Consider the following 25,260-nt stretch of genomic DNA (forward strand, 5'->3'; position numbering starts at 1 on the left):
GTAGGTTGGAGGCAAGTCCATTGTAGTGAATCACAGAGGTACAACGTTTCACCTCCTCCCAAGGATGGGAAACCTCTTTCAACTAAGGACCAGGTTTCATTTGAGTAGTTCTTGATGGGAAGATATATTCCAGTGGTTGGTGGGGCCAAAGGCCAGGACTAAAATATCAAGCTTAAAGTTCTTATTGCCAGTAGCTAAGCCTTTGCTGTTATTGTGTGCTTTCAATCATTTCCGACTTATAGCGACCCTATCATGGCGTTTTCTTGGCAAATTTCTTCAGAAGGGGTTTGCCATTGCCATCTTCTGAGGTTAAGAGAGTATGACTTGCTGAAGGTCACCCAGTGGGTTTCCATGGCTGAGCCAGGATTCAAATCCTGGTCCCCAGGGTTGTCTGACATTCAAACCACTACGCCATACTGAACAAAAGGAAGGAAACCACAAAATAATGAAGGGAATTATGTAGCTATTTGAAGAAGCCCAGAGGGCTGGATTTAGCTTTAGGTTCCCCACCCTTGCGGCCTCTTTTGTGTTTAATTTATATATATTGCCCTGGTACACTCATGAGGATTACAAGACTACCATATTTGACAGGCGATTACAGCATCTTCCCTGTTTTTCCAGCAGCAAAAGTGTGAGTGTGTGAGGACAAAACTTGGGGCCTCTTTAAGTATTTTGGATTTCAGCTCCCAAGCCCCAGGCGCTATGTCTAATGGTATGGGATTGTGGGAGTTGTTGTTGTGTGCCTTCAAGTCATTTCTGACGTAGGATCACTCTAAGCCGGCGAACCTTGCTTGGCAAGATTTGTGCAGAGGACATTGCCTTCCCATGGCTGAGCAAGGATTCGAACCCTGGTTTCCCAGTCCAACGCTCAAGTCATGACATCATGTTAGCTCTTGCATGAGTTGTGGTCCAAAGTATTTGACGAATTAAAGGTTCCCCAACTTCCTCCTGTTGAATTTGTGTAGAAGGTCTGTGCTACCTAGGATTTACCCTCTAAAGCTCCATTGGTATGTTTATAGAGGTGGAAAAAGAACATTTAGGATATGCCCAGGATCCTGTAAATAGTAAAGCAGATCCTGATGAGCAATTGCCCAGAGCAAAGTGTAAATGTGGGACTGGAGTGGTCCTCAGGGACAGTCCCTTTAGCCAAGTGACAACACTTTACACAGCAAGCAAATAGGAGCCCAAGTACTTTTGCCCTTTCGGGAAGATGCTGTTAAGGGCAGAGGGGTTGTGTTTTGGGGGATCTGGGTCTTTTGAAGCAAGGGGAAGCTCCATTAACAGTCCAAAGCCAAGCTGGAGAGAGAGAGAGAGAGAGAGAGAGAGAGAGCGAGCTTATATTTACAAAGATTGCATGTGTGGAAGGAAAAGGGAAAGGACTGGGAAGAAGAATATCCCTTTCCCAGCCCTACCCAGCTCCCAAAAACAATGGATGAAGACTATCCTCTCTTGAGTGCCTCAAGTTTCTCGGCAGCCCTTTTCAGTTCTTGCTCGATCTCTTCCAGCTTCTTCAGCTCCTAAAAGGACAGAGGTTGTAACAGAAGAGGAACCTTCATTAGCTATGCTGGCAAAAAAAAAAGGGGGGGGTTTATTATTATTATTATTTTATTAATTTATTTATATCCCGTCTTCCTCCCAGTATATGGACTCAAGGCATCTAACAAAATTTAAAAACAGTCCAATACAAAACAATGCAACGCGTTAAAAATACAACATTTAAAAAACAAATATCTTTTCCAATATGTTAGCATAGGAGTCTTTTGAATGGTCCTTTCTTTCCAAACCAGCATCTCCTGCTCCTCTTCCTTCCTTCCCCCATTTTGGGTCCTAACTTTCCTTCTGTTTTTGGAAAACTTCAGGAATCTCACTGACACGGATGTCAAATCAGAAAACACCTGACCCCAGCATGCAAAATCATGAAGTACGGCTACTGACCTCATCAGGGCTGGCTTCCCTTTCGTCTTCCTCCCCACTGTGGCTGTGATGTCTGTCCTTCGGATACATTACATCCTTCTCGTGTCTCTTCTTGAGGTCCAAACCAGCTTGCTTATGGTGGTGTCCATGCCTCAATTCCTCCTCTTGCTCTTTCTTCTGCCAAGGTTTCCATCCTCCATGGAGGTGGATCTGGGAATTGGAGACCTTAACGCCTTTCTCTTGCTCTTCGAACTGAGCTGTCTCCTCATCGCTAGCCTTTTCGGCCACTCTCTTTGCCAGAGAAGGCCTCTTCTTCACCTCCTCGTCTTCCTCCTCGTCCTCCCAGTTCTCATGATGACGGCCTTTATTAAATCCTCTGTGGTGGTATCTCTTTGGCTCCTCTTCAGAGCTCTCATCTTCCTCTTCCTCCTCCACTTTAAAGTGTCTCTTGATCAATCCGTTCCTCTTATCATCCTGATTTTCTTCAAGCATCACCTCCCTGATCTTTGGCTGATCTGGACCTCTCTTCTTGATGTGGCCAAAATACTCCTTAGAAGACCATGTCTCTGAAGAGCTCCTTCTCTTCTTCTTCTTCCTTGCTTCATCCTCTTCCTCTTCCGCCTTCTCCTCGTCTTCCTCCTCCATCAGCTCCTTGACCTGCTCCTCCAAAGCTTTATGATGGTCCTGTCCTTCGGAAACCTTCTCTTCCTTCACCTTCTCTTCGGTTTTTTCTGTCTTCTCGTATTCCTTCGTCTCTTGCTCCTCTTCCTTCCTTCCCGCATTTTGCTCTCTCATCTGCTCAGAACCAGCTTCTCTGTCCAGAGTTTGCTTCTTGTCCCTCTTCTTCACATCTTCCTGTTCATTTTCTTCTCCTTCCCAAGCATCACGGCCCCCTTCATGGCCCAAGTGATGCTTTATGTTCTCTGAAGAATGAATTGGAGATATTAACTGAATGGCAAAAAAGAAGGTTCATAGTGCTTGGCAGGGCAAGGCAAACTGTTCCCTGGGGGAGAAACGTATTGTGAGAACATTTACCCTTTATGTGCCTGCTAGCAGACATTTTTGGCAGCCTTGCTTTGGCATCACTTTATCTCTGCATTAGGGCTTCAGTCACTAAATAATCTCACCCTGTAGCCATGGCATGTAGAAAAAGTGGAACCCTTGGCAATGCCAGAGATCCACAGCTGTCCCCTTGGGCAGCCATAGTTGTAGCCCCCTTCTTTGCTTATAAACCACCTTGCCGAAAGTTCTAGTTCTGACTGTGGGCCTTGTTTTTAAACGTTATTTCATAAGGCTACCTGGTCAGGAGTACCCCAGGCTCAAAGAATTCATGACCAAAGCATAAGACCTAGGAAGGATTCTTTGTGATGTCACTGGCCAAATCTGCACTGCAGAATTAATGAGGTTTTACACCGCTTTAAGTGTCATGGCTCCATCCTGTAGAACCCTGGGATCTGTAGTTTGTTGTGGCACCAGAGCTCTCTGACAGGGAAGGCTCAACCTCTCACCAAATAACTCATCTCAAATTCCATAGCACTGAGCCATGGCAGTAAAAGTGCATTATTTCTGCAGTGGAGGTTCAGCCATTAAGCATCACAACAGCTGAATTGAACATGCCATGCAGATTTGTTTTTAAAAAGCTGCTGCGAAAGTGGGATGGCAGAGGATTAACCAAGGCTAATGTTTGGAGGGTATGCAATTTTTTTATGCTCAGGAAAACAGAAGTCTACCTTGGTGCGTGAGTTCTTCCAGTTCGTTCAGGAGATGCTGGTGATGGAGCATAGCCAGGACTCTTTCATCTGAAATGGACACACTGTAAACACCTCACACACAACCACAGCAGGCGTATAATGCACACAGGCATGTACAATACACATATCACACCCAGCCTGCGCCACACGGGTTTTGGATTCAAGCAGGAGGCACACAGCAACAATCCAAATACATTGTGAGGACCATAGTTACCCACCCTTCTTTTAATGGGATGTGCATCCTCTACAGACTAGAATCCGGGGATATTGAACCTTGCATTTCCACCTCACTGCTCCAGAGGTGGAGAATTGGGGCAGTTACACAGAAACCTGCTTTGCAAAGGACAGCAATATCCACTTACCTTCCCTAAGTATCTTCATGCATTCGCCGGTCACAGGGATCGGACTAGGTCTGGAGAGAGTGTCTGCCAGGATCTCCGTGATGCATCTAGTAACCTGGTCAAGAAAATCAAAAGAGATGTGGGCATCTATTGGCAGACCCAAAGATAGCTTCAGAAATTGCCGGGCCTTCTTCCCATACACACATATGGCCACAGAATGGGAGCTCACCCCCCTCTTTCTTATCTTTCTTGAGTCTATCCATCCTTTCCATCACTAATCCAAAAAATAAATTTCCTTTTCCCTTCATGGCTCTACTGCAGATAGACATCCATGGAGAAAAGCCATCCTATTGAATTTCTGTCTGCCCAAGAATGACGTGGTAAGCTTAGCATCTCTCAAACTCCATAATTATAACCCACGTTCCTTTCTTATGCCATTAGCCCACTGTCATTAAGGTGTGATTTGCACTGCAGAATTAATGCAGTTTGACGCTGCTTGAATTGTCATGGCTCCATGCTGTGCAATCCTGGGATTTGTAGATTGTTGTGGCACCAGAGCTCTCTGACAGAGATGGCTTAATAGCTCACAAAACTATCAAATCCCAGCATTCCATAGCATTGAGCCATGGCAGTTAAAGTAGTGTCAAACTGCACTATTTCTGCAGTGCGGATCAGACCCTAGACTAAAATGTAGGGGCTCTCACGCTATTCCACCTACACATGTATAGATGCTACTTTATTCTTCCCAGGGATCTGACGTCCTCTCTTTCATCCCTCCTCCCTTAATTTCAAACTCTTCTCTAGTTTGCTCCAGACTACAAACCCATCACCCCCAACTAGCAATGGCCATGCTGCCCAAAGGAGATAGGAGTTGTAGTCCATCTCTCCGGAGACCACCAATTTGGCAAATTCTGTACTAGAGATCATTATAACTTGGATGTCTTTAATGAAATACTCCAGTTTAGCTTTCCTGTCTCTTTCAATCGAAATTCAGACAGATGAGACACCCACCCAGTGTTCCTCCCATTTTGCCAATCTTACCCTTTCATCTTCTTCTGACAGCTGAGTGGTTAGTGGCAGTGCCAAGGCTGAAAAGGAAAGATGAATGTTCACGCACACACATTAAAACAACGCTTTAAGGGAAAGTGGAAGACAGTACAAAAAGAAGGAGACTTCACTATAGCTGGGTTGGTTCAATTGAGGGAGCTGTCCTGCGTTTGAAAGACCTGAGCATCCCTTGGAGGTCTCTCATTCAGTTGCCATAAGTCAAAGTCAACTTGATGGCAAACAAAAACAACAAAAGATGTATTATTATACATATAGCACCATAAGTGGGGAGGCCATTTTACAGAATAATGTAACCAGAAAGAGAGATCTCTGCCCCAGGGCTCTTGCTATGTAAAGGAAAAAAGAAAAGTGATACCTCCCTAGGAGTTTATGCTTTATAGTAGTATTGCATTTGGCAGGATGAAAAGCCCTTGTATTGTCTCTGTCAGTGAAGGAGTGGGATAATAAGAGAGAATCTGACAATATCCTTACCTGTCCAGGTGTTGCGGCACATTCGCTCCCTCCCTCTTTTAATTCTACCAAAACCTGGCTTATTAAAATTGTATGGGAGACAGCTGTTCAATAAAAGAAGCTTAAAAAGCGCATGCCGGGAGCCCAGAAGGCACATTGCACAGTTAATCCTGATACAGCATGTTCCTAATTGTTTTTCAAAGGACGCTCAAACTGCTGTTTTGCAGCTCTGGGAAAACAAGGATTAAGTCTGTTAAATAGGAACACCTTCGTGTTCTGGCGTTCTACAAACAGGATTTCTCAAAGAAAGGAGCTGTCATCTTTGGTTCGGATCGGGGAAATCGCTTCAGTGCTTTCTAGCAGCAGGCAAAAATGCAGAAATGTAGCAAGTGCTTCTTAGAATGGTACAGTTGGAAGGAGCCTCAAAGACCATCTAATGCAACCCTTTGTTCTGCAGGAATACACAAGTACAGTATACCATTGGTGCAAGATGTCCAACCCATTTCTGTTTAAATACTCCCCCAAAAAGGGAGAGTCCATGTCCCACTAAGGCATTCTATTGCAATGTCAAGCAACTCTTAAGTAAAGAAGTTCTTCCTAATGTTTAGCCGGCATCTTGTATTTGGAATCCATTGGTTCATCCAATCTAGTCTCTGGAAGAGCAGAAAACAAGCTGGCTCCATCTTATCCATGACATCCAGATATTTAAAAACAGCTCTCATTTCACCACTTGGTCATCTCTTCTCCAAGCTGAACGTACCCAACTCCCTAGCCAGGGCTGAGGAATTCCTGAGCAAACAAGCTGGCAACTCAGACACTGGTTTCCAAACCATCTGAGATCTAATAAGTCCTACTAGCTTTAGCCTAAAAGGATAGTTGGGTGGAAGAAAGCCACTTATAGAACATGGAAGCTTCCTGGAACAGTTGTGTTTGTCTTAATGCTTTCTGGGTGGTCCGCAGTAACCCCTGGCACAGCTGGCACCAAGTGAGTGGTGTTAAACTGGCAGTTGTCATGTAAAATGAAGATGCTTCTTCATTGGCTCACTTGATCTTTCCCTCTTTCCCCCAGCTTGGCATCCTGACCATCTCTTATAGTGAGAGTGGACAACTATGGGCAACCTAAGATCATCATTGGAAGCTCTATCACATGGTCCAGCACACATGGCAGCATACCCTCCAACTCTCCTGATTTGGCAGGGACAGTCCAGTTGCTTCTAAACTGTCCTGGTTTCTCTCCTCCCACTTTCCCTCTTTGTCCCGGGTTTATTTTTATTGCTTTGAACTGTGTTCATAGTACAAAAGCAAACCCAGCCTCCAGCCCCTGCTTCCACATTTGTGAGCGAAATGTGCTGCTACCCCTCCCAGCCCCCGATAGATTTTAGAGAAACTCCATTCAGCTCTTGGAGTTAACCTGGTGCAAGCATGAGTGGATGCATCTTGGAGGTTGAGGATTAAGGCTGGGCTCCAGACCCAGAAGATGGAAGATTAGGGGTTTAAACCGTCTTGAGAGGATGATTTAGTCCTCCTCTCTCCATCTGCAAGAGGAGAGGCAAAGAGACTAATGGCTTAGATAGATAAGCCAATGCTAAGTTGTTCAGGTGAGCTGATCCTTCATCTTGCATAAGACTATTACATAAGACTAGGTTCAGAACAAAAACAACAATGGAAAGAGACTGTGGCAGTCTCTGTGTTGCAGAGGGATATGCTGAAAAGAGCAGAACCAGCTAACTTTTCCAGTCTCCTTGCATAAGAATACAGTTATGATCCATCATTCAGCTTCCTCTTTATATTGGTTTAGATAAAGGTGGGATCAATCCCTAGGTTTTTGTTCAATTCACAGCAGTGGTAGCTAAAGCTTGAAGGAGAGGAGAAGACTTCACCTCCCCAGTTCTGCATCCAAAATGCCCGTAGGAGAACTCCCAGACAATACATCTGGGAGGCAAGGGGATTATGGGTATCGATAAACCAGCCCTTTAGAAAATCAAATCATCTATTAGATGGTTTTCTGCCAATGGCCTGGTCCAGAAAGATACCTATTTGTACAAACATGCTCACAAGCCAGGTAACACCTGGAACCAAAAGTGAAATAAGGAACTGAGGTTTTGCACCACTGTGCCACACTCACGCTGCAAAAGAGTCTTTGGATCACCCAGATCCAGGGTGCTCCTGGGAGAGTCTTCCTTCCTGCTTTGAGCCACAGGGATGATGGAATAACCTGGTCAAAAGGGGCCTTCCAGTCTATGAACTTGATTTATTAACCTGGGACCAGGGAGAAAACTTAAAGCTTTTTATTATTCCATCCTTACTCCCTGAGACTGAACTGGGGGTCCAAACCTGGAGTGCAGCTTTGCTGTGCCAGGCAAAGCATATTGGCTCTCTGCAGAATGATCTCTACACGGGGATAAATAAAGTTTCCAGATGGCTCCCAAAAGCCAAATCAAGCCACAAAGAGAAGGAAAGAGACCCTCCTTGGGGTCCCAAGCAAATTGGATTGGGGAGGGAGGCTTCCATTTCCAGAGATGTCTGTCCATCTGAGGCCCGCCATGGACAAAACCCTCTCTATCAAAGCAAACCTGATGGAGAAACATGACACCAGCTGTCTCTAATGCCTGCAAATGCACCAGAGGAAAGGGGAATAGGATTGAAAATGAAATTTATGGCTAGAGAGAAATGGCCCAAGTGGGGAAAGGTTGTCTGCTTGGATGCAGCAAACAACAGTCTCAGAACAGCAGAAGCCTTCCAAAAATGCACAGTGAAGAATTAGCAGTTGTAAAAAGCACGCACCGGTTTGTTATATAGTAAGTGGGGATTTTAAAAGCCCACATTCTTTTCTGTTTAGGAACGATTGGGTTATACAATGCAGCACATGGTGCATGTCAACCTATTGGGTTGAGGGTTCTCATACACATACATACACACACACACACACACACTGCAATAAAGGCAACACACAAAATGTATGCAGAGAGGATGCATCATTTCCAAAAAGCTTTCCTTGGTCATCCTAACATGAGCAGTGCCTCCCCTTTTCCAACCCGGTAACTTTATGGCTCAATTGAAATGCAACTCTAGAGTGCTGGGGGTTTTTCTCCAAAGGCTATTTGGGGTTAAAGAAAAGGTCACTCTGCACCGTAACCTTTGCATGGAGACTTGTGCCCCATGGAGCAATTCTGGGGATGCAATTCTCCGTTTTTGGAGAAACCATGAACTAAAGCATTGATTCCCAAACACTCACCTTCCAGACGTTTTGGACTTCGGCTCCCCAAAGCCTCAGCTGTCTTGACCAATGGTCTGAGATTCTGGGAGCTGAAGTCCAAAACACCTGGAAGGTTAGAGTTTGGGAATTATTGAGCTAAATAAAGCCTTTCTTTAACCCAGAACCCTTCTGGATGCGCCAGATCACAAGCCCCATCCTCCCGAGCCATAGTGGCTGGGGATGATGGGAATTACAGCACTTGTAATCTGTATTAGATTCCACCCCCCTTTGCAGCAACGGAGGGTGGTCCCACAGTCTCACTCTGATGGAAGAGCAAGTTTTGGGGGGCTGAAAGGACTCTTAATGGATCCTGGCCACAGTGAACTGGAGCAAAAAATACATCAATTGAAGCATTGCTGTCCAAGGTACTGAAATGCTTAGAAGGTTGGAATTCAGTCCAAGTTCTTGAGATCATCACTTTAAGTTGCATTTTCGAGGCATGAGTCTCTTCTCCGGGGAGAAAGGCAGAGCTAACAATATAGTGTCTATATGTGTCTGTAGTTGCAGGAAAACTCTTAACAAAGCCCAGTTTGTGACTATCCTAACAAATCACATTGAGATAAGATCTCAAAGGAACTTGCAAAGGTGCCATTACATCAAAGGAACAAAAAAGGAGGGATCTCTCTTTTCTTTACTTTCCTTTTTTTGGAAGGGAGGCAAGGTAGACAATATTGGAGGGAATGGAAGGAAAGGGGCTCACAGTCTTAAAAGGGAGTGGTTTTAAATCATCTGGAGAACCATTAGAACATCACCAGAAAGCATTGGAAACGATCATAAAGTGCAATGTGCAACGGAAACATAAAAAACCATCTGTCTTTTCAAGCAGTGGTTAGAAACGATGTGCAAAAGTCCTCTCCAGCCCAGAGCCCTTCAGATATGACCTACTGCAAGCCCCATCATCCCTAGCCACACAGCCACACTCCCAATATAGGAAAGCTGATGCAGTATTATTATTAATTATTATCATTAATTATCATTATTTTCTTATACCCCTCCTTTCCTCCAACATAGGGACTCAAAGCAGCTATATACTCAATTGCATCTCACTCCTTAAGAGGAACCATGATAGCCTTAAGGATTAAGTTACTTAAAGATAGGCTGCAATTAAAAAGGAAGGGGGAAAGTTGAGCATTAAACTATATAAAGGGATTTTCTTTCTCTAAGGAGGAGAGAGATGTAGCTAGTAGTAGAGGGGAAGGGAAGCTCCTTTCCTGGCTTAGCCCATGAAAGAGGCCTCCATCCCTTCCCCAGGTAACTTTCCATCCCAGGTAGACTCACCTGAGCAGAGGGAGAGCAGCAGGAAGGAGAGACCCCCCAAAAGCATGACTCCTCTTGGGTCCTGAAAAGATGCAGTTTCCCTTTTTCTTTCCAGAGAGCAGAAGGTCTGGGATGAGATCAGAGAGAGCTGGGAAAAAGCAAATGGGTTTCAGGAGGAGGCACTGTGTCCTTGGATGCTGAAGGACTTCTTTGTGTGTCTGGATGAAACTGAGCGAAGAAGGTGCATCTGAGACAGTGGCAAAGGAGGGGGGCAGGATTTTAAAGAGGAGGGAGGAAGTGATGTCAGTTGCTCCCTCCAAGAGAGAGAGAGGGAGGGAGAGGCTCCTTACCTCTCTGCAACTGAGCAAAATTCACAACCAACCACCCCCCCCCCCCCCCCCCCCAAAGGGCCCAAGGCTGCTTCGAGCTCTCTCTCTATAATGCACGGTGTATCCTTTCCTCCAGTCTCTTGCTGGATTCTCCTGCCTGCAGCATTTCCAGTTAGGAAGAGGGAAAAGAATAGAGATTGAATAGTGGAGTGGCTTCCAGTAGCTGGAAAAGCAGCAGCTCAGGAGAAGTTAGGGTTTAGCAACTGGGAAAGGATGCAGTTTGCATATACTATATATGTGTGTGTGTGCATATGCAACTAGGAAAGGATGCTCTGTGTGTGTGTGTGTGTGTATGCAATTGGGAAAGAATCCAATATGCATATATACATGCAAGTGGGAAAGGATACAGTGTGTGTGTGTGTATATGCATGCAACTGGGAGAGAATCCAATTTGAATATACTCTATGTGTGTGTGCGCGCGCGAATGGGAAAGGATGCAATTTGTGTGTTTGTATGTGTGTGTGTATGCATGCAACTGCATATATACTGTATACTTTTTTAAAAATTAATCTTCTTTTCACTGGTGTAGCTTGAGGACTTTTCATGGCGTTTTGTGGCAAGCCACTGCTGAGTCCCAAACTGGGGGGAAATACACATATAACAAGCGATCCAAAATGCTTAACTTGATCCCCAAACCAAATTTAACACTTTGGATGATTCATTTAAAGAGCCAGCATGGTATAGTAGTTTTTATGTTAAGACCAGGACTCAGGGAGACCAGGATCTGAATCCCTGCTCAGTCATGGAAACCCACTGGCTGCCCTTGAACAAGTCACACTCTCTCAGCCTCACAGAAAGGTAATGTTGGCAGACCCTCTCTGAAAGAAACCTTGACAATAAACCCCTGTCCGGGTTGCATGAAGTCAGCAATTACTTGAAGGCACACAACTACAACTCCTTCAAAATTAACATTAAAACCTTGCATGTGTTTCAGTGCTCAGCCAACTTGGATGTCGTGATTAAAGATTGCATTCACTGGTGATGTGACAAAAATGATTTCATTTTCATATTCATGTTGAAGAGCGTTGTACAGGTTTAGAGTTTGTTATCACAAGTCAACAGCAGCTGGTCCAAATTTTTATGTAACGTATTGCCTGACCTGTTCTGTACAAATTGGAAATAGAGAACTGTTTACCCAGCCGCCTGGCAAAACTTCCCTTGCGAGGGCTGGCTCCACCTGTTTGCCTTGGTCGACCTCTCGCTTCTCCCATCAGCTCTGCCCTCTCTTTTGTATGTGGACTATCATGAGAAGTCTGCTCAGGGCTTTATTGGTTTGCAACCTGCTTGTCGCACAAAAGAAAAGCAGCTGCTGGGCAGGTGGGAGAAGCAATTGCTTTTCTCATTGAAGGACTGATTCTTATGTGCGACAGTCAATGCTCCAAGGAGACCCAGTTGCTCAGAAACAGAAGTGGCAGCTATCAACCTGGAATAGCTGCAGGAGTGCTGTGTTGGGGCCCAGATGTTGGACCTGGGGGCGGACGGGTGGAAATCCAAATTCTAGTCCCCATCAGAACATTAAATATATTTTGCATTTACCACCATCAACTTTGAATTATAGCAGGCCTTTGAACAATAGGCTTTCAGCCTTCATCATCAGCTACAGCCCTGTCTTGCAAACACAGGCAGCAGTGGTTTCTTTGACTGAATCAACTATCTGTAGTGCAACCCTTTACTATTATCCTTTCCAGTGAGTCACATTGTGACACAGTATGTCCCAAGTACAACAGGCTCCGTCCAGTCATCTTTGCTTCTAGTCTACACAGACAGGCTTAATCTGGAATGTTGGTGTTTCATTTTAAGAGCGCTTGACAAAATGAAGTGTGTTCAGGGGAGGAGTGCAGGACAGCGAGGAACATGAAAACCATAGTGCATCCTAGCAAATTAAAAAGGAAAAAGAGAAAAACAGAGCAAGAACCTAGCAACTATAGTTTCAAATTTATGCTCACAAGTGCTAAAGTCTCAGAAGTTAAGAGTGGCTTATGCACACACATACAATTATCTCAACTCTCAGTGTAGCTCCTTGCCTTTCCTTGGAGCAGCAAAAGGAAGCAAATGCACAGAAGTTAGTATTTTCTCAGTGCAGAGGTTCAGTGAGCTGGCCAGGGAGAAGAACATGCATCATGACTTTTGTACCTTTTAGGATGAGACACATCGCTTTGACATTTGATCCTCTAACCTTACCTCTCCCTTCACCAAGAGAAGAAGAGCAGCCAAAACCAAATGTTGTTAGAAACAATTTTTATTTTTTCTCTTTAGTGTGCGAGTGAATTGTCTTCTCCACTTCATTGATGGTCAGTTTATGCCAGAAGTAAATTGGTGGAAGGCCAGAATGTCATGCTGTTCCCCTCAACGTGTGACCAGAAGTTAAAACAAATAGGATGCCCTGATGGAGAGGGCAGATTCCAACTAACAGAGATATCATGGAGTGGAAAGAGCCCAAAATTAACTCCACCTTCCCTTGTGTGTCTGGTTTCTGCACAAAACAGTAGGAGACAGCCATTTGAAAACCTTCTACAACCCACTAAGGCTGTATTGAGGAGGAAGTTGAACATTTCCCGTTACACAGAGCATGGCCACAAAACTCCAGAATGGAAGTCACTTCACACCAGATGTAAGGCTCCTTTCCAAAGCCATAACTGAGAATACTGTTCCTGCAGCTTTGCTCCTTATCCCCGGCTGCGCAGAAGGAGACGTCCGAAGGCCCCCTCTGCCTTCTCTCCTCAGCAAATGATCTCATGTTTGGATCCCTCAAATGCTTGAGAAACCTCTGGTTTTCTAGGGCAATCCTACACTTACTGGTTCAGTGTTTTTTGGGCTGGTTTGGGCCAATATATTTCAATGTAGCATAACTTGGTTTGCTGATCATCTCCATACCCATCAGTGGTTGCAAGGCTTCTGGTACTCGCACACTTCCATCCTTGAGGTAAAAGGGAAAGAGAAAAAAACAGAGCTGGGTTAGGACACTATGAAGGCCCAGTACCTGTAGATGCAACATAAAACATGACCAACAGAGTTTCTGTGGCCTTAATTCAACAATAAGAGGATAGCCATATTTTAGAACATCTTTTCCCCCCACCTTAGGTCTGCCTGAGACCCTCCCAAATTGGAATTCAGTCCCTGAGTCAAAAATATAGGTCCCCACCCCCTGCCATATAGACATTTTAAAAACAAAATGCTGGAACAAACCTTGCATTGGTTGGATTCTAAAATGGCAATGAGCATCCGGGGGATGGCACAGGCAGTGCCATTGACCTGCCAAGGAATAAAGCATGCTGGAAGAGGTCAGACATCACTGGCACAAAGGTCCCCTTTGGCTCATGTAGCCAAGGGGAGTCTTTCCTTCTCTCCTAACCCCTACCCCCTCCAATCTGTATTTCTGCCCACAGATACTGCCCTGGCTGAGCTTACCGTATGTGCATAACACAACTGCCCTTCCTGATTGTAGTACATGACATTTAGCCTCCGGCTCTGGTAGTCTGTGCAGTTGGAAGCACTGGAGATCTGGCAGGGTGGGGTTGAAAGGAAAAAGGAACACGGTTGTTATGGTAGAGGAATCAAACTAGAGCATTCTGGGAAATTTCAAAAGAATTTCGTCCATCTAGGCTGCAGCCTGACCTATGGAAGAAATAGGACTCGGGGCACAATGAGGCAGATGAAGAGGCGCAGCTTAGTTCTTCACATTTCCTACCATGTTGATTATCAATAGACTGCAAGAAGGGGAGGAGGAAAATTCTGGCCTTCAAGGGAATCTTTCACTTTCACTCTCTATCTCTTACACACACACAGACACACACACACAGAGAGAGAGAGAGAGAGAGAGAGAATCTTTTTACAATCTTCCAAATAAATGAATGTGAGAGGAAAGTGAAACAATGCACTCAAAAACAAAACAGCAGTGGGGTCATGGAAGGATGCTGCCCTTGGACTTTGGACCTTGCCCTCTTCCACACAAAAAACAGAAGGGGGTTTCCTTGTGTGAGCAACATTGCACAGAGAAAAGAAATGAACTTTATAGACCTGAAATTAATACCCTTTACAAAAATAAATAAATCTCTGAAACCCAACCATGTAAACCAAATCCACAAGCACTGTTGCACACCATCCACCCACGCCCTAGTTTCAATCTGACAAAAACACTCACCTCTCCATACTTTCCCCTCCCTGGCATCCAGGCCTCAATGTCGAACTTCCTGTAGGCAGGAAGGCCCAGTTCCTGGGTGGGCATATCAAGAACCCTGTCAGTAAAGAGAGCATGATCAGGCTTGGATGTGTTGGCTATGCTGGTTGGGAATACAGGAATGAATGGTTATGCTGGCTATGGGATTCTAAGAGTCATAGTACAAAACTCAATTTTCCAAGCTTTGAGGCTGACAAACAGTAGCAGTCCCTCTGGTTTGGAAAACCGTGCCCAAAGAAGCACCTACCTTTATCTTTTGGGGATCAAGCAAAGGGTCTTTTGAGAGCCAGCATGGTATAGTGGAGTGAGTGGTGGGCTAGGACTCTGAGAGAATAGGATTCAAATTCCTGCTCAGCCGTGGAAACGGGCCTTGGGCAAGTCCCACTCTCTCAGTCACAGAGGAAGGCAATAGTAACTTCCTATGAACAAATCTTGCCAAGAAAAGGTTTGCCTTCAGAGTCATCAAAGTCGGAAACAGGAATCAAACCTTGTACATTCAAAATAGAACACCCTGGTCTGCTGTGACCACTGGTTGTCTCACTTAGCAGCCCTTCTCCCCCACAACTGCCCACTACCGCAAGTGGCCAGCATGGATCCCATAGATAACATTGGAAATCTGCACCCCTCCTCACTTGAAGTGTAGCCCCAATTCAGAAAAGAGCTCTTTCTGCAAAGTCAGAAATTCCTCTAGCAAGGCCGCACTTTCCAATCCAGTCTCATTGGCAGTAACTCCAAACATTTCCACCTGAGTTGTAAGAAAGAAAGGGGTTAGTTAGCCACAGTGGTAGGGGAACATGTACCCCTTCACCCATCCTAAGATACATTCATGATATGGAGTCCACCATCCCTCCCCCTACTACTTTTCCCATTTAACAATGCCTTACCTTGGCAAACTGGTGCACTCTATACAGACCCCACGGATCCTTGCCTGTGTCTGTTTCAGCTCTGTAACACGTACTTGAACATACCGTTCTGGCCAAGGCAAAAAGAGATCATGATTCATTAGCCAATAGTCAAGACAGCAGAAGGCACAGAAATGAACAGCAGCTAAAACTGGGCATGGGTATACCACAATGCCCTAGGAGGGCAAAATACCACTTCCTGAAAAGTCTCAACTTTCATGTAAGTCAAACAACTTTCTATCCCTCATGACTGCAAAAGTATGCTTGAAAATAGTTCAGGAGCCAGAAAGGTTGTCAAGGACAATTATCAGCAGAAGGGTTTTTTTGGGCGGTTGAAGAAAAAAAGGCCTTTGAGACCACAGCTCCTTGTCTTGCTATACATTAAGAGGAAAATAAGAATAAAATATGCAGAAGAGCAGAAATGGGTGTTTGACAAATGTATTCATGATGCAGAACCCAGCTAGTCTTGGTGAAGGCTTCAAGTTGCATGGGTGGGGGGAAAAACCTGAGTTCATGTTAAGTGCAAAAGTACATACAGTCCTGACTGACTGACAGATCTCTGCACTGAGACCCAGCGATTTTTCTAGGAGAGAAGGTCAGGAATTACTCAATTTCCTTGTGCCAACACTGGCCTCAACCAGACATCCCTTCAGTATAGTATAAATATCCACATGCGGACAAGGACTACACTGAGCCATATACCCTCCCCTTGACATACTGTAAAACCTCTGAAGTCACTCCACAAGGCCATTCCGTGCTTCATAGAAAACGAGCATCATTGGAGAAGTGGCTGACTATTTCCTCATAGCCAGATGCACAATGACTACAGAAGTGCTGAGATCCCTGGAGAACATCCACTAATATCAGTACTGACGCCATCATTGACCATTCAGCTATGGGGATGTAGCCAGATGCTTCTTCAACTCTGTCTCTTGCCATGAAGCACAGTATGGCAGTGCAGGGCAGCTTTAAGCACTTTATGGTAAATCGAGGTGGATTACCAACCCAGCAAAACCAACCAACCTATGGTGTGAAGGGAGGAGTTGGGTAAGCCTGGTTGAAGCCAACCATTCACAGCTCGGGGAATGCTGTGAAGGTGGGCTCATAGAAAGAAAGGACACAAAACTAAAGCTTATCTCTGACAGAAGGCAAATTGGAGAAAGATGGCCTAGACATAGGGAAAGGATTGCAGAGAGAGATAGGGGAAAGATGGCCTAAAGCTGACTCTCGTGTGGACTAGCTCTTGATTATTCCACCAAAGGAAATCCTCACCTGACAGGCATATCTTTGAGATCTACTGCATGATCCATAAAGTACCCTGGTGGGAATAAAAAGAAGTTGAAAAGGATTTGGCTAAGAAATAGGGGATATAAAACAATTTCTTCCTCCTTCTACCCATCACCACCCTCTTTCTCACTGAAGATAAAGACAGAAAGAGGTAGTCTTAACCATTCATGCTTAATGTTTTTAACACATCAGTTTCACTTCCACATTTTCAACCATTTACTCTCCACTGAGAATCTGAGGATGTGTGAAATAATATATATCCAGAATGCTCAAACTGAAAATAAATCCCTGGATGCCTTATCTCATTCAATTATGTTTCCTATGTCCTGGATTGCAACTCTCATAATTTGTAGGCATTCTTTTCCCTAGAGGTCCTCTTCCACCCACAGGCTAAAACTTCTTCTCCCTTCTAGTTTTACCTGCAATTCCAACCTCAGATGTGCCTGCCAGACTCAGGTCTTCAAAGCGGGAAGGGTCTATGTTGTACAACTGGGAGGGACTGGCATCAGAAAGCATGCCACAGCCTTCCTGGTGAGCAGAAGGACAAAGACACCACACATGTGATACTGCCCAGGGCAACATGCCATTTGGCCTATTCAGGTATCCAGGGCACAGCCACTGACACAGATTTGTGTAGGAACCTGGCAGGAAGGTAAGTAATGCTAGCTGAAGCTGGCAGAGAGAAGAGGGCAAATAAAAGACCAGTGGGAAACCTCAAGCTCTGGAACCAAACTTGGCCCTTTTGGGATACAAATCTGGCCCTCTAGGATTCCCCCAGATGGCAGCCCCTTCTTTACATTTCTGTTCAGATCATTCATAACACTCTCTTCTGTGAGCAGCTAGGTCCTCACTAGGTCTCAATGACTTAATAAGAGAATAACTGCCTATAGGCTTTGTAAATGCCAAGGAAGTACTAAGACTTAGAACCATAGCTCATCTTTCCCCACCCCTCCACAGCATTGGCAGGAGCAGCAGACAGCAGGGATGCTCAAGGTGCATGCATGCATGTCCATGCACACACACATGGTTGACAGAAACATCCTTAGAGTCACACAATATTGCTGCCCTGGAAGCTTTCACAGCACAGAAAGAGAAGGGAAAGGGGAAAGAGTACTCACAAACACAGCTCCTTTAAGCAGGTCTGGAACACTCATTGGGATGAAGCCCTACAGTAAAAACAAAGAAAAGACAAGCAGCTGCAGAAACACGGTGTCATGCCATTGCACCGGGCTTCTCATTTGTCCCTACATATTACAATATAACTATATTTATATATGTACTAGCTTGCTTTAAAGCCCATGTTTCCTACCTTCATTATACTCTATTTGAATTATGTAGTAAAGAGGTTTTAAACCTAAAGGTAAACAGAGACACAGACAGGGTGATTGTGCTAGCCCTGGGGCTGAGCAAGAATTTTCCTCTGTCTTGGGTGAACAAGAGAGGGACCGCACACTTCCAAACCTGTGAACATAATCCCATAAATTCTGGAAGGCTAACCTGTTATGGGACATAACCCCCAAAGGAAAGACCCATTCTTGAGAAAGAGAACCAATGGGTTCAAATTACAACAATTTTCACCTAAACATTAGGAAGATTTTCTTGACTGTAAGAGCTGTTTGGCAGTAGAATGGACGATTTCAAAGAATGGTGGACTCTCCATCTTTGGATGACTTTAAACAGGGGATCATCCAGGAGCGCTTTAGTTGTGTATCCCTGTATGGCCCCTGTGGTTCCCTTCAACTACAAGATTCTCATTTGGTGGGCCCCTAACCAACTCAGTGGCTCGCTTTATGGCTGATGATTGCTGGGAAATGTGGCCACAAATACTAGACAAGGCACACCTCGGACAGGCCTAGCCTTGCACGTTTTACATGTCCTTGTGCAATATTACTGAACCAAAAGGAGTTATATCTAAAAAGGTAAGAGATATCCAGTAGGAAGTGCTGTTTTGTACAGTTAAGACACATCATTTTCTGTACCTTTTTCATTAATTTGTTGAGAGCAAACTGTACCAGGGCTTGTTGGAGCATGGCTCCTGCCCCACGGAGGTAGTATGACCGGTTACCAGAGACATGTGACAAGCGCCTGGAACAGTAGAAGAAGAGAAGGAGAAATATATTAATGAGTTTCTTGGGATGTAGCCTGATTTGCTCCTGTGAGCTCTCCCTGCTTTGGGGTGAAGTGCAGATAATCTATGAAGCCCCTTCCAGGTTCACAAACAGCTTAAAGACAAAATCCTTGGCATTTCTTTGCTCTCTGACACAATTAGCCTAAAAGTGCAGATGAGGACCAAACTTCTTTTTTTATGTGCTGTAGAAATGTACATACTGCACAGGTTTATTGTCACAAGATGTGGATACAAACTGTGCATGCATGCTAACACAAATCAGTCAGTTTTAAAAGAGCTGCTAGATTAGTCACCCCACTGTCATAGTTCTTATTCTTCTTAATGGTGAAATAAACAAACAGTCCAAGGAAAACAGTACCAAAAAGTAACTTTCCCAAACTCTGCCTTAGCTTATGTGCTGCCAACATGTTACATGCTTGGCATTCAGAGGACCACTTGCCAAACCAGAGTCATATTGTACTCAGAAACAACCACCTGCAGCTACACAAGAGTACTAACTCATTTGAGTTCAGGACAAGATCAACCTTCTTCTATGAGAGGCAAGCCTACCTGTCCTGCTTGCTTTGCCCCAGGGCTAGAGAGAACTTTGTGAAATTGGGAAAGGAGAAGAAAGAAGCTTTCTGTTGGAAAATCCCAGGGGGCAAAAGCTTCAGCTCAAAGGGAAAATATGAAATATTTATTCCTGTTTTGGGAAGGAGAGGGACTTGCAATCAGCTAATGAGTGCGTGCAGAGTCTGGAAATATCGGCTCAAAAGGAACCAGGCAAAAATACAGGTGGAGCATTCATTGCTGTCTGGATCAAATGCAAAGCTTCATCTGGTAAATACTCTGGGTCCTGTGACCAATCAGCTCTTTTCAATGCTCCTTCTACCCACACAAGTATGATGGAACAATAACTTTTCCTAATGTGTTTTCAGGAAGTGCTGATCTTAAACGGACTGAAACTGGCTTCCATGGATTTGAACTCATTCTTAAGAAGCACTGATGGAGTACAGCATTAAGCCACAGGTATTTAAGAACAGTTGTGGGAGTGGGATCAGAGTGTGATGGGATACAGATAGATGCAAACTGAGACCCTAGTAATAAAATTTCAAAGTAGTGTATAAGGTGACGCAGGTCTGTCAAGCAGCTAGACTGTGTGAAAGTCTTTTTAGATTGTAAGCCTGAGGATGGGGAACTGTCTAATTAACAATTTTGTACGCTGATCTGACAGCATTTCTAAAGAGCAAGGTATACATACAATAAATAAATAAAATTTAGTGGTGACAACATATGCACGAACATGGCAGCACATCCATGTGCATGCATTGCCATTAAATAACATGGGGCATGGTGATCGGCAGGCGATCAAATCTGTGAATATTCAAGTATTTTTAAAACATTTCTCTGCCAGTAGATGGCACAACTGCTCCATATTCTTCAGCTTAAAGAAAAAGTAATACATGCTGTCTATCCAGTTCCTTTTCAGAATGCCCTATAAAATATTTGAGTGGGGTGAGAAAGATAGAGAGGAGTTTTGCCTGTTAATAGTGATCCTCCGTAATAAAGACCACAGTCTCTCATACTGACCTTTGCCTTATGATTCCCAGTTCTTCTCCAAGTTCCAGATGTCCTTTCACCTGGAAGTCAAATGCTGTTAAAAAAAACAACAGAGCAGAGAGGTAAAAAGAATGAAACCAAGAATAAGAGGAGGCTGCCAACAGGTCTAACTGTTCAAGGAGGGGTAGAAAGCTCTGGCAAACCTGGAGGCAACTTTTTTGACCCCCTTATCGCCATGCTTAGAAATGGGCGAAAAATACAGAACAATCAAAACCAGAAGTGACTGGACATCTATGTCTGGCTTTGATTGGCAAGGATGGCACAGACTGAGAGCTCCTGTGTTCTGTGCCATCCTTGGAGCTCTCTATAAGCAGAAAAGTAAATTTTGTACTATTTTTCTTTCCTGAAGAGGCTTCATGGGAGTCTCAGAGAGGCCAAAAACATTGTTAGGCCTGCCTGCAGCCCACATATCTCCGTGGCAGTAGAGAAAGGGCAAACTCCACGGTAAGCAGGGAAGGGAGTTTGGCAACCCTGACCTCACCCCTTGCAAGCTGAGGATCCCCTTTCCTACTTCTTACCTGGTTTCGTTCCAACTGTCTCCACCACTTTTGCTTGGCTCTCGTCTCCAATTGGCTGCAGGAATGAAAGGTTAGAGGGTAACGCACACAAAAATGAGATGAGCTATTTCTGTTCTTGCCATGGGAATAACTACTGCCTTCAAACGAAACAGTTACATTGGCTCTTATGGGATGGGAGAACACGGGTCCCAAATTTGCAGCAAGCTTTGAGCTTATCTATACTATTAATAGTGATATTGAAGCTATTCACAGCAATTCATATTAAGAGGCCACACATTCCCCCATTCAGAGGTTGTGCTGGTGTAAAATAGTGAGCTTCCCCAAATTATTTTTGGCCACAAAGAGACCCATGAGTGCTCCTGTTTTATCTGCAGTGGAGGGACTGATCAAGGTAACCTCAACAAGGGGAGTATGTTCAACTAAAGAGGCACTATTGGATCTTCCTGGCCATGTCTCCAAAATTTTAGGATGCTTTGCCCATTCCGAGCCCCTACATCTTCCGGGTTCTACACGCTGTCTCTTTACCACATCAGGATGGGTCCTGTTGGGCAGCCTGAGGGCAAGCAGGTAGTATTTTTCATCTAGTTCCACCTCCTCCTGACGCAAGGCATTGAGACGAAGGCGGAGATCCCTCCCTTGCTTCCGCAAGGCATTGTAAAGAGGGAGCTGGACAGGAAAAGAGAAGGAACACCATCAGAGTCGCATTAGCTTGGATTAAAGAAACAAACCTCAGTCCAAATGTTTAACAGCACCAAGAAAAGGAGAGGAACTCTTGGGAAAAGTGGGTAACAGGGTACTTTCTCAGAGGAATTGATTTTTGGCTTAATTAACTTCAATTTCCAAGTCAACTTGGATACAAACAACTCCTTTGCATCTCTCAGTACAAGCTGCTGTGGCATGACACCAGGAGGGTTTTTTAGTCCTGCTTCGGAGCTTCCCACAAACAGGGCATAAGAGGAAATAAAATGCTTCCCTGTTGCCCTTGCCAGTACAGGCAATGGTACTGAATGCTAGAAGTTTCAGTCCAACATATGGAGGACCACAACATTCCTACTTCTGCTACAAATTTGATTTAGTTTATGTAGTTAAAAAGAAAGAAAGAATATATCCTTACTGATTGCAAAGTATTGCTGTCTTGAGTTTTCTGTAAAAAAAGAAGGCAAAACAGTAGGTAAAGAGGGTTTTTTAAATTCAAAATGTTATAATTAGAAACAGTTACGCAGCACACAACTCAAAATATCTACAAATGGTTCTAGCTCTAACAAAACTACACAACAAACCTAATAACTAGGATTTAGGGCTAGACATTCCCACTGCCTTTTTATTAAAACAAACCCAATTTTTCCAATTCTCATGTTTGCAACAAAACCCAAACTAGGTATAATCAACAAAGAGACACACACTTAGTTATGTATGTTTTACACATACAGTATTTACACATGTTTTCACTAGCACTGGTCATGTTTCATGGATTTTCCATGACAGTCACCATCTTATAGACTTACCACAAGATTTCGCACACTTTCAGCAACTTTCTCTTTTTCAGCTTCGTATTTTGCAATCTCTTCTTGCACTTCAAGAAGTTTCTGCCAGGTAGCAACCTGGTCGGCCATCGAATTAAAGGGATAAAAAATAACACAGCCCAACTTTAATTTCATAAGATTATTAAAGAAGAGAAAAAGCAGACATGGGCATGTGCCCTCCTACTTGAAACTACTGTACCAAAAAGAGAGAGAGAACAATGGGAAACAGCAGTGTGTTGTTTATATTGTGTTTAGGCATAAATTTGGAAGCCCTTCCCAAAACACTCCAAACACTTGGGAGCCACAAAACGCTGACAAGGTTTCTGTGTATTTAACTGCTCCGTGACTAGGGAGAAAAGGCAGATATTAACACAAGGTACACCTGAAGGTTTTTGAAATCCCATAATCACTCACTATCAGCCATGCCAGTTAGAGTGGATGGAAACTGTAGAGCAAGTACATTTGGGGGGTCAACAGTGGCTGATGATTTATTTAGCAGACATATAGCATTGCCCAAGAACAGCATCACAAGGGAAGAAAAAAGGTTGACCCACTAAATTCTGGCACACAGACAACTCTGCCTTAACAGAAAAGGAAACAAGCATTAATGGGACCAGACTGCCTTTGACACAGGCTCAGAAGTACACTCCACCTCATTATTATTTCATAGATTCTGCCATGAGGAAACATGAGGAAACAGTAGCCCAGTCCTAAGAGGAGGGAGGCTCTACCTCAGTGACACAGAAGTTATAGCAACAGCAACAGTAAGGACATTTCAATACAGCTTATCAGTGAAAGAGCATTTCCTAAGCAGTTGACAATCTGTAAAACAAATTGTCCCCATCAATTTTACCAACCTACAAAAGGATGGAGGGCTGAGTGGACCCTGGAGCCCTGCCTGGGATCAAACTCACAACCTGTCCCCAGGTGCAATTCCCAGCATCTCCAAGTACCACTAGTAAATGTCAGACCTTGGAAACATTACTGGTTAGAGGACTGTGGGAGTTGCAGTCCAACAAAATTACTCTTCTAGGGATGCATCGACACCAGTGATCCCCAAACTCTGGTCGTCCAGGTTTTGGGACTTCAGCTCCCAGAAGCCTCAGCCATGTTGGCCAGTAGTCTGGGATTGTGGGAGCTGTAGTCTAAAACCCCTCAAAGAGCACAGTTTGGGGACCACTGATGTAGAGGCACCCTCTAAGCAATGCTGAGGCCCAAAGGCCATCTGTCTGCTTCGGGCTCAGGGGCTTTCCCATGGCCCAGCCTTTCCCAGCCCAGCCAACTCACAACATGGTGGAGGTCCTGGGGTCCCAGGGGCCCCTTCCGCCTCTCCAACTCCTTCTCGGCCTCGCCCAGCCGCCCCTTCAGGGCCTCCACGTCCAGCCGGGGCCTCGCCGTCCAGCCGTCCCTCGCGTGGTCGTAGAGGCGGCTTCTCACCCCGGCCGAGGCCGCCCGGCTCCCCTTCCAGAGCCCCCCTCGCAAAGCTAAGCAACGCCGCCCCAGACCCCGGCAGAGCCCCATGGGCGCCGCCATCTTGGTTGGTCATGTGACACGGAGAGGGCCCGCCAATGGCAGAGCGCGCCTCGGCCGACGTTCCAATCACAACGCAGCCGGGCCCGCCTCCGCTCGATCTGGTTGCCATGGAGATTGAGATGTTGGGCCTACAAGGTGTGAAGGAAGCCAGGAGCCAAACTTTATTGGATGTTCAAACACTAATAAAGCTCTAACTCCTCAGACTTCTTCCTGTGTGTCGAAATGCAACCTTTATTACATACAATAGCCATAAAATTCAGCAATAAAGTGTATTTATATCATTCTGTCACGGAACCATCTTTTTAGGCCTCTCCACCCCATAAACTACACACACACACACACACACACACACACACACACACACACACACACACACACACTGTGTGTGTGTGTGTATATATATATATATATATATATATATTGTCATGGAACCATCATTTCAGGCCTCCCCACCCCATAAACAACATATACTACACACACACACTGCATTTTATATATAGTATGTGTACATATATTCTATGTGTGTATAAATATATATATACATACAATTGTGTCATGGAACCATCTTTCCAGGCCTCCCCATCCCATAAATTACACACACACACTCTCTCTCTCTCTCTCTCACACACACACACACACATATATATATACTGTATTTCATTCATATATATATATATATATATATATATATATAGTGTGTGTATGTATACAATTTTGTCATGGAACCATCTTTTCAGGCCTCCCCAACCCAACCCCATCCCATAAACAACAATATACTACACACACACACACACTGCATTTTATATATAGTGTGTGTACATATATTCTGTGTGTGTGTGTGTGTATAAATATATATATATTTACATACAATTGTGTCATGGAACCATCTTTTCAGGCCTCCCCACCCCATAAACAACAATATACTACACCTACACACACACATATTGTATTTTATATATAGTGTGTGTACATATATATAGTACTCTGTGTGTGTGTGTATTGTGTGTGTGTGTGTGTGTGTGTGTATTGTCATGGAACCATCTTTTCAGGCCTCTCCACCCCATAAACTACACATACTATATATATATATGTGTATACACACACACACACACACACACATGCCCTATAGTATATCATGTATATATGTGTGTGTGTGTGTCTGGCTGG

At 44.4% G+C, this 25,260-nt stretch overlaps 2 protein-coding genes across 3 annotated transcripts in view; both read right to left on the minus strand.

Annotated features, from left to right (window-relative positions):
• Positions 1 to 362: 362 nt before the first annotated feature.
• CCER2 (coiled-coil glutamate rich protein 2) lies at positions 363 to 10,333 on the minus strand. The gene is made up of 6 exons (XM_042439097.1): positions 10,059 to 10,333; positions 5,048 to 5,094; positions 4,028 to 4,121; positions 3,645 to 3,713; positions 1,936 to 2,837; positions 363 to 1,517 (listed from the first exon to the last, which is right to left on the minus strand). The coding sequence occupies exons 1-6, from the start codon at positions 10,102 to 10,104 to the stop codon at positions 1,440 to 1,442; spliced, it is 1,236 nt and encodes a 411-aa protein (XP_042295031.1). The 5' UTR covers positions 10,105 to 10,333; the 3' UTR covers positions 363 to 1,439.
• A 2,316-nt stretch (positions 10,334 to 12,649) lies between these two features.
• The window catches only part of SARS2 (seryl-tRNA synthetase 2, mitochondrial), a 13,139-nt gene continuing 528 nt past the window's right edge, over positions 12,650 to 25,260 (minus strand). Inside the window, exons 1-16 of one of the 2 annotated variants that reach the window (XM_042439084.1) lie at positions 23,848 to 24,101; positions 22,543 to 22,638; positions 22,152 to 22,181; positions 21,563 to 21,703; positions 21,038 to 21,092; positions 20,490 to 20,553; positions 18,772 to 18,877; positions 17,911 to 17,958; positions 17,212 to 17,320; positions 16,778 to 16,823; positions 15,488 to 15,575; positions 15,236 to 15,348; positions 14,568 to 14,661; positions 13,835 to 13,927; positions 13,613 to 13,678; positions 12,650 to 13,343 (exon numbers count right to left, since the gene is read on the minus strand). In XM_042439084.1, the coding sequence (XP_042295018.1) occupies positions 13,227 to 13,343; positions 13,613 to 13,678; positions 13,835 to 13,927; positions 14,568 to 14,661; positions 15,236 to 15,348; positions 15,488 to 15,575; positions 16,778 to 16,823; positions 17,212 to 17,320; positions 17,911 to 17,958; positions 18,772 to 18,877; positions 20,490 to 20,553; positions 21,038 to 21,092; positions 21,563 to 21,703; positions 22,152 to 22,181; positions 22,543 to 22,638; positions 23,848 to 24,093 (1,512 nt within the window). In that variant the 5' untranslated portion in view covers positions 24,094 to 24,101 and the 3' untranslated portion in view covers positions 12,650 to 13,226. Of the gene's footprint in view, positions 13,344 to 13,612; positions 13,679 to 13,834; positions 13,928 to 14,567; positions 14,662 to 15,235; positions 15,349 to 15,487; positions 15,576 to 16,777; positions 16,824 to 17,211; positions 17,321 to 17,910; positions 17,959 to 18,771; positions 18,878 to 20,489; positions 20,554 to 21,037; positions 21,093 to 21,562; positions 21,704 to 22,151; positions 22,182 to 22,542; positions 22,639 to 23,847; positions 24,102 to 25,260 lie in introns of those variants that run through there. The other variant, XM_042439085.1, reaches the window with a different exon arrangement.

This window comes from Sceloporus undulatus, chromosome 9 (genome assembly GCF_019175285.1).
Source record: "Sceloporus undulatus isolate JIND9_A2432 ecotype Alabama chromosome 9, SceUnd_v1.1, whole genome shotgun sequence".
Classification (NCBI taxonomy): Eukaryota; Metazoa; Chordata; class Lepidosauria; order Squamata; family Phrynosomatidae; genus Sceloporus; species Sceloporus undulatus.

Bases quoted from the DNA above. Each gene is read 5' to 3' on its own strand.
- CCER2 (XM_042439097.1), bottom strand. From the start codon at position 10,104: ATGCTTTTGGGGGGTCTCTCCTTCCTGCTGCTCTCCCTCTGCTCAG. The intron at 2,838-3,644 runs GTAGACTTCTGT...TTCATTCTTCAG, and splicing joins GGAAGAACTCACGCACCAAG to AGAACATAAAGCATCACTTG. The intron at 1,518-1,935 runs GTCAGTAGCCGT...CTGTCCTTTTAG, and splicing joins GGGAAGCCAGCCCTGATGAG to GAGCTGAAGAAGCTGGAAGA.